Source organism: Artemia franciscana, chromosome 5 (genome assembly GCF_032884065.1).
Source record: "Artemia franciscana chromosome 5, ASM3288406v1, whole genome shotgun sequence".
In the NCBI taxonomy this organism is placed as follows: domain Eukaryota; kingdom Metazoa; phylum Arthropoda; class Branchiopoda; order Anostraca; family Artemiidae; genus Artemia; species Artemia franciscana.
In genome coordinates, this window is record NC_088867.1 from 45,335,677 (window position 1) to 45,351,413 (window position 15,737).

Consider the following 15,737-nt stretch of genomic DNA (forward strand, 5'->3'; position numbering starts at 1 on the left):
ACTAATTTAAATAAGATCAAGTTAAAGCCTATTAATATAACTAAGTTTGAAAAAGTGAATTAATTTTCTCCTACCCTGGCGTGATTACATTGGCTTGCAAAATTAGCATTTTAAAAATTATTCGAACAAGTTTACTTTACTAGGTAAGTTCAAACTTTTGGAGGACTGATTTTTAAAATTTACGTTTTCTTCTTAACCATAGCCAGCTATAGCTTTTTTTTCTAATAAAAATATTAATACCCCCTAATGTATGCATTCACACCTAAACAGCCAAGAGCAGAAATAGGTACAACACGCCTATTTTTTGGAGTAATGGGGCATGCTGGAGGGGCAGAGGTCTCAAAACCCTAATCAGGCTTTTCCAATCATACATACGGAAAATCGTTGTATGACTATGATTTAAACAATACTAACCCGTCCACTTTTTATAATTAAACGGAAGAGAGATTGGTTGGAGGCAGTAGAGTGCTCCTAAGACAGTCCTTACATGACTGACTCAAGATGTCTGTATGACCCTGGTTTCAACAATGCGTAGAACTTCTACTTTTTTATTTAATATGCAAATATTTATTTCTACTATCCATATATTTACAATGCAAATTTATTTTGAATTGTAAGCTCAATAATATTGAGCTTACAATAATAATATAATATAATAATAATAATTAAAATATAATAAATAATAATATAATACAAATATAATGATAAAATATAAAAATAATAAAATTATAAATTATTATAAATTATAAAATAATAAAATTATAATAAAATTATTATAAAATATAATAATAATAAAATATAATATAAAGATAATATAATAAAATAATAATAATAATAAAGATAATATAATAACAATAATAATAAGAATAATAAGATTCTTATAAAATCAATCCCCAGAAATCCACATTTTTCATCGTTTAGACCAGTCGACCACAATCCGGAAATGTATTTAAAAAAAAAAAAATAATAAGCGTGTGTTTAAAAAACGTCTGCGATCAAGCCGATATAAAGGGTTAGATTGCCTACCAACAAGAATGAATGGGACAAAGTGATTAATTGATCTAAATTAGATAACTCAGCAAATCTTCATTGTCCCATCTCGCCAGTTGCGTGGTCTGACCACTATTCAGTTATATTTTCAAAAGTGAATCATGCAAGTGAATTACGCAAAGTGAAAAAGTGAATTACGCATTCTACTCGAAGTTGCTTGATTCGGTTCTCCCGTCTTCCTTGACTGAGGCACAAGTTCTACTGTTCCTGATAGCTTTTTGTGTGGAACTGTCACTTCCGCTCTTAAGCGAGGTAAGAGTCCATTCGATTATTCTTCTTTCTTTGGACGAAGCTTGAACTTGGGAATTACCCAGGTAGGCATCCTTCCCAGGTTTATCTGGGGTGTTCCCGCTGAAACTTGGAAATTACGGCAAAAAATCCGCTTACAGGGCTTTAAGCCCCACCCCTTCCCCACCCACAGACACACCCCTTAAAAACTCATTTCCCCTGATAGCTGGTGCGAAAGTAAACACTACCATGTTATATTGATGAAGCCTCTCAAATGAACCAACTCAATCAATTGAAGGTTGCAATAGTCTCCTGTAGCCGTCTATTTTGTATGGGTGCATGTCTGTTTAAGGGCGGGTACACCACAAAGTGGCATTATGTCCTCTGAAACTAATAGACTGTAGATTCTTGATAGTTCTAAATCAAATGGCTATCTCAGAAGTTAACTGTATAGCGTTTTGGCACTCTCTGCTATCAAATTGTTGTTTGCTGCCACATCATGGCAGGAATTGCTATAGCTATTCCTGCTAGTGCATAAGCTTTTTTGCTTAAAATGGGCGCTTGGAACTTTCAATATTCACATAAATAAGGCCTTTTACCGGTATTCTAAATTCACTGGTTTGATTATCATAAACCAAAAAAGCAAGTGAACACACAACCATGAACAGCCTTTATGGATTCATTGGGCAAATAAAAAATTTAGGTTGTTTTGTAAATACTGGAGTGAAATCTCAGCTCTTCACTTCACATCTATGTTGAATCTGGTAGGGTATCTTTCACCAAGAACTCTCCTACTCTGGGAGTGATTTCCATTTTTTCTAAAACTATGCTGATTTGTTTATCAGCCTTAAACTTAGCAAAATTTATAAATTTTGAATCAACATAGAAATCAGATTGTTTTCATATAAATAATGTTATTAAACTCCAGTTTGTTTTACTCTTTTCTTTAAAAGAACTGTTTGATTTGGTGTTTTTTTTTTGTTGTTTTCTTTTTGGCAAAAAAAAAAAAAAATTAAATTGTGGGTGTTAATCCTTACTTTTAAGAAATGTCTCTTTTATTGCAAAAAGTCGAGAGTCCGTTAATTTCTCCGACGCTAACACTTAAAATGGCTTCTGAACTGCTCACTACATTGTTCAAAACTGATTTCAATTTTAACTAATTATCCAAGTCTATCAAAAGCGCTTCACAAATTATCAATTAGTCAATAATTAAAGGAATCCAGCCCCACCTCTCTTAGAATCCTTTCTGGTTTAGTGAGAGAAATCTGAAACCTTTTTTGGAAGAAATAAATTTCCAACTTTTTTGCGCAATCAATGAAGTGAATCACTGACTGTTCTGCATGATGCTTCAATTCTTCTTTGTCACACCTCGGAGGGGATGTGTCATCACAGGATAGGATATTCAGCACTCCCTATAAAAGGAATAAAACAAATAATAATAATTATACACTATTCAACTTTATTCATAACATGCTATACTAAATTAGATTTTTGAGAATATTTATTGTTTGAACAATGAAAAGGTTTGGAACATTGAAGCTGCTATTTAGAATTGAAATACTTAAAACTCAAAACCAAACGTCTACTCAGAAAAAAAAAAGTATATGTCATATTATTTACTTTTTCAAGCATAAATTATAAGTTTTTTTCAAACGACAGTAAAGAGCAACATTAAAACTTAAACTGAACAGGAATTATTCGGCATACAAAGCCCCCCTACCTCCCAACCCCTGTTCTTTATGCTTAGTAACAGCAAATACTGTTACTAAGTAATTGCGGGTTTATCAACTGATAAACACGTTTAAAATATTTGAACAAATTTTTTTTAAGCAATGACATATCAATAAGCCCTTCAATTCTTAAAGAATTGTGAAAACTGTTTTTTTATTATCATTATTATTATTATTATTATTATTATTATTATTATTATTATTATTATTATTATTATTATTATTATTATTATTATTATTATTATTACTATTATTACAGTGGCCCTTTTGTTTGAGCATTGGTTTTTGAAGTATGTGCAGCAAAAAGTCAAACTTCAGCATTAAGAGGAGGCGGCTGAGATTGTGGGATGAACGGGAATGAACCTTCTTCCAAGATTCCTGGACCATTTATTTGATATATAGGAAAGAAAACAAACATATAAACACTCATTAGCAATCGTCTTTCACAGGAAAAATCCGACACTTTGAATTTGAATAGGTTTTTGCAGGATTGAAACCTCTGCAATGGGTTTCACTTACATGCTAAATTTTACAATATAACATTCATCAAGGCTATTCCCATTTTTGTAACTTTGAATAGGCAACTTTAAACTCCATGGGTCTCAGCGTGAGTTTTGTCACAGAGTAGTGTACTTCAAGTTTAGTTATTTCCTTTTTTTAATTAAACCCGATTGAACCTTGAAACCTAACCTTGAACCATGAATTTTACATATTTGGGAACATCATAACAAGTCAATTCATTCGGCTATATATATATATATATATATATATACATATATATATATATATATATATATATATATATATATATATATATATATATATATATATATATATATATATATATATATATATATATATATATATATATGTATATATATATGTTGTAATCATTTTTTTGGGGTGAGGGGATACTAAAAGCACGAATTGCTCCTTAGTTACAGGTGACTAATTAGTAAATTTTTATTGTTTTAGGATACAATTTTATAAAAACATAATTACAAATGATTATTTTAGAACTCTTTCCAACTTGGCAATCATTGCCATAGATTAGTTCGAACATCAATACTGGGAGTCTAGTAATTTTAAATTGTGATGGGGCGTATCTAACTGGATAAAGATTTGGCACCCAAAGGCACATTGTCTCCACACCCAGGCAGATGAGCTTTCAGAATTGCACACCTCCCCTCTGCCCAAAGACTTGGGTCTTGGTAACACTGGGATTTGAACCTGCATCTGGAGGAACATATGATTGCAAGTCCAGTGTACTATCCACTTGGCTTGGTGGTTCAAGGAGTATTGCAGGAGCTGTCCTGTAGCAACTATTTACAAACAATGTATTTTTAGATTTGACTAAATTTCGTGTTCACAAATAGTCCAGAATTTTAGGTTCCAAAATAAAATATTTTAAACTATTACTTTGTTTCATTAGAAATTTAAGTTGTAATTGCCTCAATAAAATACAGTCTTCTTTACTTAGTCGTAAACATGAAGGTAAACATATCATTGTTCAGTATCTGATTACATATCTGTCAAATATGATATCATCATTGTCAGTTCTCTAAAGATTTATATTCCTTTTCCACGTTTTTGGTAAGTTATTAGTCTGCAGCCCTATGGTTTTGAACCTGTCAACGTGAGATGACAATTTTGTTATCCATAGATAGCTGAAAATCAACTTCATTCAAATACTGAGTAACCATTTAGAAATTTCCTTCCCATTTTTTCGATTAAAAATACGCAAGAAACATGCTAAAATATCAAAATGTTCCCACTTTAATGCAAGTTTAGATAAATTATAACAGAAAAAATTCAAACAATATGAATATGAGGATTCTGGCTTAATGAATGGCGTGCACATATTCCAGCCTTAAACTATTGAATCCAATGAAATCTGTGAATTGCATTTCGATTATTTTGCTACTGAAAAAAAAATTACGCAAAGACGAACAGTCGGCTCAGTATTTTGTCCCTCAATAGCCCCCTTACTTCAGTATAAAGTAATAACCACCTTCCTTTCAGCGCTAGCAATAGCTGTAGCAATTATATGTTTAACAGGAATATAAACTTAAACCAATTATTCTATTTCAAAGAAAGGCTCTCAATAGAATGAAATTTTAATCGGTTTTGCCTTTCTTTTCAAATTAAGAAATAGGACTGGGGTGTTGTTTTTCATTAAACAGTGTTAAGGAAAGCTGGGCAGAACAATTTGAGAAAGTATTAAACCATGATTAAATTCAGAAGCTTACCTGAAATGCTTCGTCAAAATCAATTGCTAAAGAACTACTGCTTGAACTCATTTTCTATATTAGTACAAATGCCTTACTCTGTCTTAAACTTGTTGCACCTGAAATAAAGGATGAAAAAAATGGATTAGAACTTGATTATAGCAATTTCCCCTAAGAGTGACCATTTAATATCAATTAATTGATTAAATATATATTAGAGCTTTCCAAAGGACCATTTTCCATGAAAATTTATGCCTATAAATGTAATTTTTTCTTAAAAATGCACAAAGTTATGCCCTCCACAAAGAAACTCCCTGGGACTCCTTTTAAGAGTCTGACCTGTGTGCATCATACCATGGCTCAGTATTAGAAGATGGGTAGGAAAGACAGTTCCACAATTGATACATGTATATTTTCTGTCAAAAGATCTAATCTTAGCATAATGATGAGCAAAAGAACAGCCTTAGAGCTTCTAGGACCTCTGAAAAGCTTTTGGATAATCTATTTTCAAATGTACCTTTTAATTCACCAGGAGTTCTTGTAAATGTTGAATCTGGTCACTTGATGTTTTTGCTGAATTCGCAGTATCTACCCACAAATGATAAATTTTAAAATTAAGCAAAAGGACTGTAGTTTTTTACTATAATACACTACTGAAACTAATAAATAATTTGGCTCAAACAGATTGAATATTTCTGCTTGCATGAACCAAGTATTAAATTAAGTTGTTGGTAAAGATTAAGGAAATTGGACCCTTGAAGAGTAGGAAAGGGCAAAGACATAATTGGAAAAAGCCATGGAATATGCAAAAAAAATGTTGTTTAAAAAATAAATGCAAGGGTTATATTGTTCAAGGTTTAGTACTGTAGTTTTGAGAATGGTTAAGATAATCTTCTCTGTGAGGCTAATAGAAATGGACTTTTGTATGTAGTTTGAAGAAATTGAAGGTAACCCCTTGCACACTTGGCAAAAAGAATCTGTAGAGTTCTAATATTCCACCCCTCTGAGGTTATGGTAAATGAAGCCATGGCTGCAGGTGGTTTTACAATATGTAGTGAGTTTTAAAATCATTTTTCTTTGTTTAAGAGTGTAATACAAGTAATGCTTTTTAGTAAGTATTTTTTGTAGGGGGAGGGGTAAATAAATTAACAGATTAGTAGTATGGCCCTTGAGTTATGAATAGAATAGTACACTTGATGAAATTTTTCATTATAATAGAATAGAATCGGTTTTAATTGCACAATCTCTCGTAGTCATAAAACTAAATGGCGCTTGTGCTTACAAAAAAAAGGATGAAGAACCAACTTCCGCGCACAAATATAAAGCTAAACTATGGTAAGATGTTTTGCTAGCTAGATGGCGCAAGTTGCATCTACCCAAATTTATGCCTATAAATATAAATTTTTCTTAAAAATACACAAAATTATGCCCTCCACAAAGAAACTCCCTGGGACTCCTGAGGTATCTTGACTCCTGTGACATAAGGTATGTCATGCCAGTTAGGAATTGTTGTAAACTGGCTGTTATTCTTTTTTTTTAGTGAATATTTTGCTATTTCTTTTGGACAAGTTTTCTAGTTCTTGGGGTGGCTGTTGAACTGTGGTTTTTTTCTATTATAATAGATTTCTCTCTCTCAGGTAAGGAAGCCTTATATCAAGGACACAAGTGATTGCTCTTTGGAGAGTGAAAGGATATTTTCAGTTATTCATCGGATTCAATCAGCAATTGAAAAACCTGCAATAATGAAGCTAATAATGAAAACTGGTAATGGGTAAAGAGGCTACACCCAAAACTAAACATAAAAACTTGCAAAAATCATATAGAGTATTTGGGGCTAGTGTCCATCAAACCCCTATTGGGTTCAAGTTTTTGCCATAACAGCAGCAATCCTCTAAACATCTGTTATCTTTGGACATGCCTCTTTCCCAACATATATCAGAAGCGTCAAATAAAATATGCTGGATTGTTTCATCTGCTGAAAAGCAGATTCGACATAAAGGGGAGCGATGTAGCTTCCAATTAAATAACAAGCTATTTAGAAGTAGGGCACCTAATTTCAGCTGGTAATATAGCACCATATTTAATCTTGTATGAAATGGAGATAAAGTTAATTTACTGTGATTAATATTGGATCTTTGCCTGATAATATCTCATGAATTGAGGTCAGAGGAAGGACTAGGAATTAACATGCAAGTCTTTGCTGCTAGAGAATCAGCCAAATCATTATATTTGATGCCTTTAAGACTTGGAACATGTTGAAAATAAACCTCATTCCCTTTGATCTTAAGATTAAGAAGCTGCCTTCTAATAATATATAAATCCTTGTCATTAGCAATACTATTAATATTTTGGATCAATAGTAATGCTGATTTAGAGTTGGAGGGACAGAGTATATTTTCAGAATCCATGTTATAATTTATAAGTGCATCCAAGGCCAGGCAGATAGCACATAATTCAGCAGACAAGATAGAAGATCCCAATGGAAGAGGAGAAAAGATGTTCAAATTCAGGGATGAGATACATGTTCCTGCTCCAGCTCTTTCCCTCTGGACAGATCCATCTATATATATTTTTCTATAGTTGGGGTACGCCTTTGAGATCTGTTCAGCCAAAATAGTCTGGATCTCATAGTTAGGAGTCAAGTCTTCACTAATGGAGATAAGTTCTACTTGACAGCTTGGAGGACTCATTTCCCATCGAGGGGACTCAGTAAAGGGATATGCATAAAGCGAATGTTGATTCCAGTTTGGGACCTCCAGTTGAAACTGATTCCATGATGAATGGGCATTAGGACAGGTTGACTTCCCAGCAAAGGTATGTGCATATACAGCATGCTTGGCTCCATAAGCCTGGATTTGCAAGAAATATTTAATCCTTAGACTGGATGCTCTTTCACTTAGGAACGCCAATCCCGACAGTATTTTTAACTTTGACAGAGAAGTATGCTTATGCACACCCAAAGCTATTTGAATAGCAGCATTTTGTAAAGATTCAAGGATTTTGAATGAGGATGGAGGACGAGCTGAAAAAATTTGAATCCCATATTCTATATTTGAACGAATACATAATTTGTAAAAATCCAAAATAATTTTTGGTGGACATCCCCACTTACTTCCAGCAAGTCTCTGTAGAATACAAAGTCTCTGTATAATCAGAGATTTCAAAGAATTGATATGTTCATGCCACTGCATTTTAGAATCCATTAATAAACCAAGTAACTTCACTGAATTGCAATATGGGATCTCCCTTGAGAAAATTGTTAGGGGATTAGGAGGATCTGTAGTACCTTTAGTAAATATAATGGCTTTAGTTTTACTAATTGAGATTGGGAAGCCAAATGCTAAAGAGAATCTCTGGACTAAACTTATATCATGTTGAATAAGACTTTGAAGAAGGCCAATATCCCTTCCCAACTTCTAAATAATCAAATCATCTGCATAAAGGCCAAATTACGCATGAGATACTTGAAATTCAGAAACATACAAGTTGAATAGAAGAGGGCTTAATATTGCACCTTGAGGAAGACCTCTCGTAATGGGACATTGCTCACCTCTAGACTGATTTACTTGAATGTAAAAACATCTATCAGTTAGAAAGGACTTCATAAAACTTATGAAAAAAATAAGGGAAGTCATGATTTATTAAGATTTCCAATAATTTATTGTGAACTACATTTCCATAGGCATCTGACCAGTCAAACAGAACAGCCATTGTGGCATGTCTTTTTTTATTACAAACATCAATTTCTAGCCGGGTAATGTTGTCTAAAGAGCTATGTCCTTTTCTGAAACCTGTTTGTTCACTAGGAAAGAGATTGTTGACTTCAGCAAACCACTCGATTCTTGATAAGACAAGCCTTTCCAGGACTTCACTAAAGGAAGGTAATATCAATATAGGATGGTAAGACTTAAGATCACTAGATGAGTAAGAAGGTTTTAAAGCTGGAAATACCTGAGCAATCTTCCAGGCACCTGGGAACTTTTGACTTGACCAAATAAGATTATAAAGACTGAAGAGAGCTGTATGAACCACCTTTGGGGATTCAAGAATCCATTTCATATAAATACCATCATGACCTGGGGAAGACTTGATATTAAGAGAATGAAGTACTACACCAAATTCTTCTTGGAAAAAAGATTTCATCAGAGTGCCTTCATAAGAACAGGAGATTACAAAAAGGAGGTCAGATGGGATGAAAATCTGAGCCATCATTTTTTAAAATATTAGTAAATAGATCTGCCTTCTTTTTATCTGAGACAATTGGATAACCATCCTCAATTATATCATATCTATGGTCATCATTAGGCTGTTTTCACTATTTAGTTGGCTAATGAAACTGTGGACCTTTGAAATTGGGGTTCTAAAACTGATACTTGAGCTGAAATTCATCCATGTACTCTGTTTAGCTCTCCTACAAATAGTTTCACCTTAGCACATGATTGCTTATAAGAGATTGCTGTTGACTGAGATGTGTGCTTTTGAAACACTGTATGAGCCTTTCTTTTTGCCAAAACTGCAACCCTACACTCATCATTCCACCAATTCTTGGGTCTTTTGGAGCCATTGTAAAAATGCACCCTAGTCATTGGAATTGCCAATTTAGCTGACTCCAGTAGGATTGACTTCAAATTAGACTCAATGGCATCAATATCAGAATTAGAAGAAACAAAGGAAAAATCTACTTCATTTAATATCTTACGAAAAAGGGACCAATTGCCATTGGAGTTAATAAATGTAGGGATGTAGGGTTTGGGAGAATAGTATAAATCTTGAAATGATGTAAGAATTGCAGAATGATCAGATTGAAGAGATGACACCTTTACCATCTGAACTAGATCATAATAGAAAGAAGGACCTAGAAGCAAATCTATAGTTGAGAAAGAGTTAGAAGAAATATTATACCTGGTCTGAAAGTCAAATGGAGTGAAAATCAAGGTGTCTGGAAAATTGGACAAAATGTACTCTATTCCTCTTCCTGCTTTGTTACTATCAGCTGATTGTTCCCAGAGAGGACTATGGGCATTAAAATCATCAAAAAAAAGGTATTATTACCTGATAATTCTGATTCCAAGATACTTTGGATATCCCTGTTCCCACATGGATTATAAAAGATTTTATGGCGAGATGGTTACCATTATACTTACAACATCTATTTCATCCCTGTAGATAGTTAAGGGTTGAGGGGAATGTTGGATTGAAACATGAACAAAGATTGCAACACCCCCTCCCTTTCTGTTAGTTGATCTATCTTTCCTGTAGCACTTGTACCCAGGCATTTTGATTTTCTTGAACTGATGAAGATTAGTCTCTTGTAGACAAATAATCCCAATTCTATTATCATTTGCACATTGGATAAGATCATCAAGTTTATTTGAACTTAAAGAGATGCAATTCCATTGTAGGATCTGCAGCTTAGCTAACATAGGAAGAGTTGAATAGGTGACATGGATGATACTTTGAGAGAATGGATGATAATTCTGTTCCTATTTCATTGAAAATAGAATTGGAAAAGTAGTGTTCTGCAATTTTTTTTGTTATACTGGCTTTTTTATCTTTAGCCATATTTGATTGTAAGATTAGGTCCACTGATGCAACATATTTAATTAAGTTAGTAATATGAGGTCCAACTCTATCTTGCATAGTGTTGGCTTGAGAAGAAATATTAGGAAAAGCTGCCACTATTTCAGATCAAGATTTAGGATTAGTTCTAGGATTATTGAGGGATGGACTAGCTTCAGCCACCTTGGGATGCTCCTTAGCCAGTAGAGGGTAAGAAGTCTCAGTAGGAGGTATGAGTGCCTGATTTTGATTGTTATTAGGGACCTGTAGCCAGGATTTTTGAGGAAGGGCTAAATTCACTTCCTTAGCCTCATTAGCTCTTGGACCTGATAGTACTTTGGAGAGCTTGGCCAGCTTGATTGCAGCTATAGGGAAAGGGACATTTTCTTGAAGAGCAATCCTTAAAACCTTAGCTCGTTGAACATATTTAGGACATGAATTGTGATCTGTTGATTGATGTCTACCATCACAATTTGTACATTTAGGAACTTCAGTACATCTACTTTCTGTAGACAAGGAGTGATTACCAAGGGAATTAGGGCACCCTGGTTCAGAAGAAGAACAATACTTAAATGAGTGACCAAGCTTAAAACATTTTGAGCATTGGAGAGGTTTTCCTTGGTATATTTTATGAGCTTTTTGCTGACCAAAGAGGATAAACGAGTCAAATTGAGAGCTAGCAGGTAAGATAAAGAGGACACTCTAACTACTTCTTGTTCCCTTAGAATCTAGTTTGCCCATACAATGAACTTCAAGAACCTCCACCATTTCCACCTTGTTGTTCATAATACCATCTTTCAAGTCATCAGTTGACAGTTCCAATGGTATGTTGTAAAGCACTATTTTCTTTTAATATTTCAGAGGTGGTTTCCACCATTCCAGTGTAACAGGGATTTTATATAGGCTAAATGCTTTACAGGCTTCATTTCTGTCTAGAAACATAACTGTTAGTGAACCATCTGTGTTTACATTCACAGTAAAGGTGCATCTAAAAGATTTGAAAAGATTCATTCTAATATTAGCAATAATTTTGATAGAGAAAGATTGATCTTTTACTGTTATCTCCATAGCTGGGACTGAGCTTGAGTCTAATTATTTCAGGAGGACTCATAGAAGGCTTTTTTTTGTTTCTGTTTTCTGCCTGGTGTCTGAAAATCATCATTTGGCAGGTTATCAGTTTTGGAGGTTGGGGACTCAGAGACAGTAATAATGGTTTCATTCAGGCTATCATCATTGGATATTGGAGATACAACAATAGGAATATCTGCTTCTGATAACCAATTAGATGATTGGCCCCCTTCCCTGAGGGGGCTAGAAGAACAAGGAAACATGAGTTCAGGAGATGGAAATTCCAAAAACTCTAACCATGCAATAAACTTATAGGAAAAAGCAAAAGACTTCTCAAACAAAAAGAATAGCAGCATCAAAAAAGATTTTGTATATACTTTTTCCTCTTCTTCCTTCTTCCAACCCCCCCCCCCTTTCCTCTTCATACTTTTTCCTTTTTCCTCTTCTAGTGGCTGTCTATGTTGTGCAATTGAATACAGCAGGGTTTCAAAAAGAGCCTTGTCTTAAACCTTTAAGGAGAAGTACACCTTCCAAAACCACCAGATAATTATTTTGTATATGCCTACCTAATAGAATATAGGTACTATGTCAAAACTGTAAAGGAGACGCTATATAAGGATCAACACTAAAATCCAGAAGTGATAACAATGGTAAAATTCTAGTTAATTGACTTCTTGCTATCTTGGAAAGGGTTTAGGTTAGGAAAATAAAACTTACAGAGATGGGTCTACAGGCTAAAGTATGTCCCAGGAAGGTATTTTAAAGTACACACCTCTACTCCTTCTCCCTCTAGAGGGGCCTGAAATTTGCTTACGTGACAGGTCTATAGGCCTACCTATTGAAATTTTGACAAAACAACATTTTACCTTAATTTTCAGTAACTACTTGCTTTTTCTCTGCCTTTAGTTCTGAAAATGCAATTCCTGTTATTTGAGTGGAATTTTGAGCCATATCAATGTTTTTTTTTTCAAAATTTAGGATATATATTTGCATATCTTTAAAATCTTATAAAATGGAATTGAGCACAGTTATGAAGCTGAAAACAATTTTGCTGTACTTCAATTAAGCAGAAGATCTATTTTGCAAGGTTTCACTTTTATAACACACATGTTTTTAAAGGTCATCAAAGGTCAGGGTCCTCTAGAGGGAGAAGTAGTGGAGGTAGTTGCTTCAAAATACCTTCCTAGGACATACTTTAGTCTGTAGATTCATTCCTGATAGTTTTATTTTCCTAACCTAAACCCTTTCTGAGATAGCAAGAAGTCAATTAACTAGAAATTTATCATAACAACACTTGAGGATTCAAAATACTACAAAAAGCAGAAGGAATGTAAAGACTGCAGGTAAACACAGAAAGATCTTTCACAGAAGCCCTGCCTATAATTATCCAAATAATACAGTTAGCTGTAGCAAAGCCAGTAGGCCTATGAGTTTGGAACCCAATCTTCTTGCTTTCCACTATACATTTTGAAGCAACTAATATAGAATAGTGGCTCTCCTAGTGTAGGCCTATTACCAATACACTAGAATTCTACTTTATGTAAAAGCTGACAAGTCCAGCCTAATTAATGTTTTGTATTCATTCCTGAAATTAAGGCTGAGTCCAAACAAACAATCAAGCAATTTAATTAGAGAAATAAGACCTTATTTACTTCATGAATCTAACTCGTGCTCTTAATTTAAATTTATTTTTTACAAATGACATCTGCTCGTGGACAAAGTAATACAAAATTTGGGTGCCAAATGGTAATAAATAAAGATGATACAAATTAAATCATGCGCTATGGAACGTTTGGGGCTCCCGCAACGTCAGGAAAGTTGATAAAGTAGGTCAACAGAGACAATTTTTCACATATGACTGTGTTTACTTTTTTGTAGTTGGAAAGAAATTGCACTTTAATTGACTTTCCAATAAAGTTAGTTAAATTATTGTGAACTCGAAAAACTTACCGTAAGGACAGAAAGGTGAATGTCATGAGTGAACAAGACACACTTTGTGGTATGAATAAGTGGTGTCAATTAGAGAGGGCATATGCATATTATGCATATAATATGTGTTATATCAACTTTCCTGACGTCGTGGGAGCCCCAAACATATTTTGCCTCACTGCAGATTTTGAAAAGCGTCTTTTTTTTGGGGGGGGGAGGTATCTTTAGTATTTTTTTTGGATTTTCTTATTGAAAAAGTGAAAAAACGACAAATTTGCCCAACCTTCAAAGGTTTTTAAAATTAAATCTTCCTCAAACTAAGTCTTTGAGAACCATTGCCACTGATATGAACTTCGTGAAAAATCTAATTTTATTAAAATGAATTATTAATTTTATTAATATTGTGAGAACCATCGTAAAAGGAAAAACATAATGACAAAATTTAGAAATGTTTCTTCACAAGATGTATCATACGGCAATCTATATCAATTTTAATTTGGCTCATTGGAATGCCAAGCTCCAGCGATATCCTAAAAAACTAATACAGAATAACACAAGTTATTTAAAGAGCAATAACCCAATATTCGCATATGACCTTGTCTATTTTATTGTATTCTAAAAGAAGTTAAAATTAATTCAATGGTTCCAAATAAGCTAGCTAAGTCACTAGAAGGCCTTATTGTTTAGTTAAAATCCAATTGTGAAAGTCAAAGAGACCAAATTCTTGTGTGAGCGAGACAAAATTTGTGATACAAATCAAGTGGAAAACTGTATTAACTTTATTGAGGCTGTTGGGGCCCAGCAAAAGAAATTAAAAACTACAATTTGAGCGTAATTTTTAAGTATTTCTACTAAATTTTCCTTTTTTCTGGCAATTTGAGATAAAATGTCTTGACTTAAAATTGAAAACTATTATTACACGGGGCTCTCATGCTGTCAATTAAGTTAAGTTTATTTTACTTTTGCAAGGAAAGTTAGCTAGGTTTAAAAACTAGCAAAAGATTTTAAACTTCACTATGTTCTGAAGTCAATAAAACCTTTTAATTTAAAATACTTTTGCAGAAATAAAATAAAAATAAACTTTCAAAATGATGCTTTATAGGTCGAACTAAATTGACATTTTAACCAGCTACTAAAGAGTCCCAAGTTTGGAAAGTTCAAACTGTTTGCCTAAACAGATATTGTTGAAAAGTTGGAATTTTCGTTGGTAGAACAAAACTCTTTGTCTACAGACCTAAAAGGGGTGATATTATTATGACGCATAAGCTCCTGAATTATAACTCTCCATTAAATAAGATATTTCAATTTGACCAGTCTGCCAGAAGTAGGGGGCATAGTCGGAAACTGTGTCAGAGGAGAGCTGCCACTAGACTACGCAATAACTTCTTCACTTACAGAATAATGAGTTTGGGGAATTCTCTCACCGAAAAAGCGGTCACTATCCCCAGCACTGCTGCCTTTAAAAGAGCCGTTGATGGAGAATGGTCATCAAAGCCGTGGCAAACTGAGTGGGATGCCGTTGAGACGTCCAACCATCGTCATCACTAACTAGCGATTCTACAGGATTTAATCTTTATTTCACTGGACAATGCGATTTAAGGTAATTTAAGGTAAACATATCTGCGGTGCATTCTTAGTGCAAAAGTATTTTAACCTTATTGGCACCGTAAGAGTTCCCCTGTGGTCTATCAGAGTAGTAATTCGTAATGCCGTTTACTATGCTAACCGAGAGCGTATTTCAGAGCACAACTATCATTAATGATAACTTTTTGTTGTTGTGATCGTTATAGAGCAAAGGAAAACAAAAAATTAAATGCAATTTGTAATACTAAAAGAGCTGAATCTACTACTATGTTAACCCTTTTTTATATATAAGTATTTTGGGTCTAAATTCGTTATTATTCTTCCTTTTATACTGAGGGTAATAAAGAATAGTTAATGATCA

The 15,737-nt window shown here is 33.7% G+C and overlaps 1 protein-coding gene across 4 annotated transcripts in view; it reads right to left on the reverse strand.

Annotated features, from left to right (window-relative positions):
* The window catches only part of LOC136027481 (mediator of RNA polymerase II transcription subunit 28-like), a 57,695-nt gene extending 42,767 nt beyond the window's left edge, over positions 1-14,928 (reverse strand). The window contains exons 1-3 of one of the 4 annotated variants that reach the window (XM_065704793.1): positions 14,911-14,928; positions 5,258-5,355; positions 2,508-2,690 (exon numbers count right to left, since the gene is read on the reverse strand). In XM_065704793.1, the coding sequence (XP_065560865.1) occupies positions 2,508-2,690; positions 5,258-5,308 (234 nt within the window). In that variant the 5' untranslated portion in view covers positions 5,309-5,355; positions 14,911-14,928. Of the gene's footprint in view, positions 1-2,507; positions 2,691-5,257; positions 5,356-13,447; positions 13,638-14,910 lie in introns of those variants that run through there. The other 3 variants (XM_065704790.1, XM_065704791.1, XM_065704792.1) reach the window with 3 other exon arrangements.
* Between the last annotated feature and the right edge of the window lie 809 nt (positions 14,929-15,737).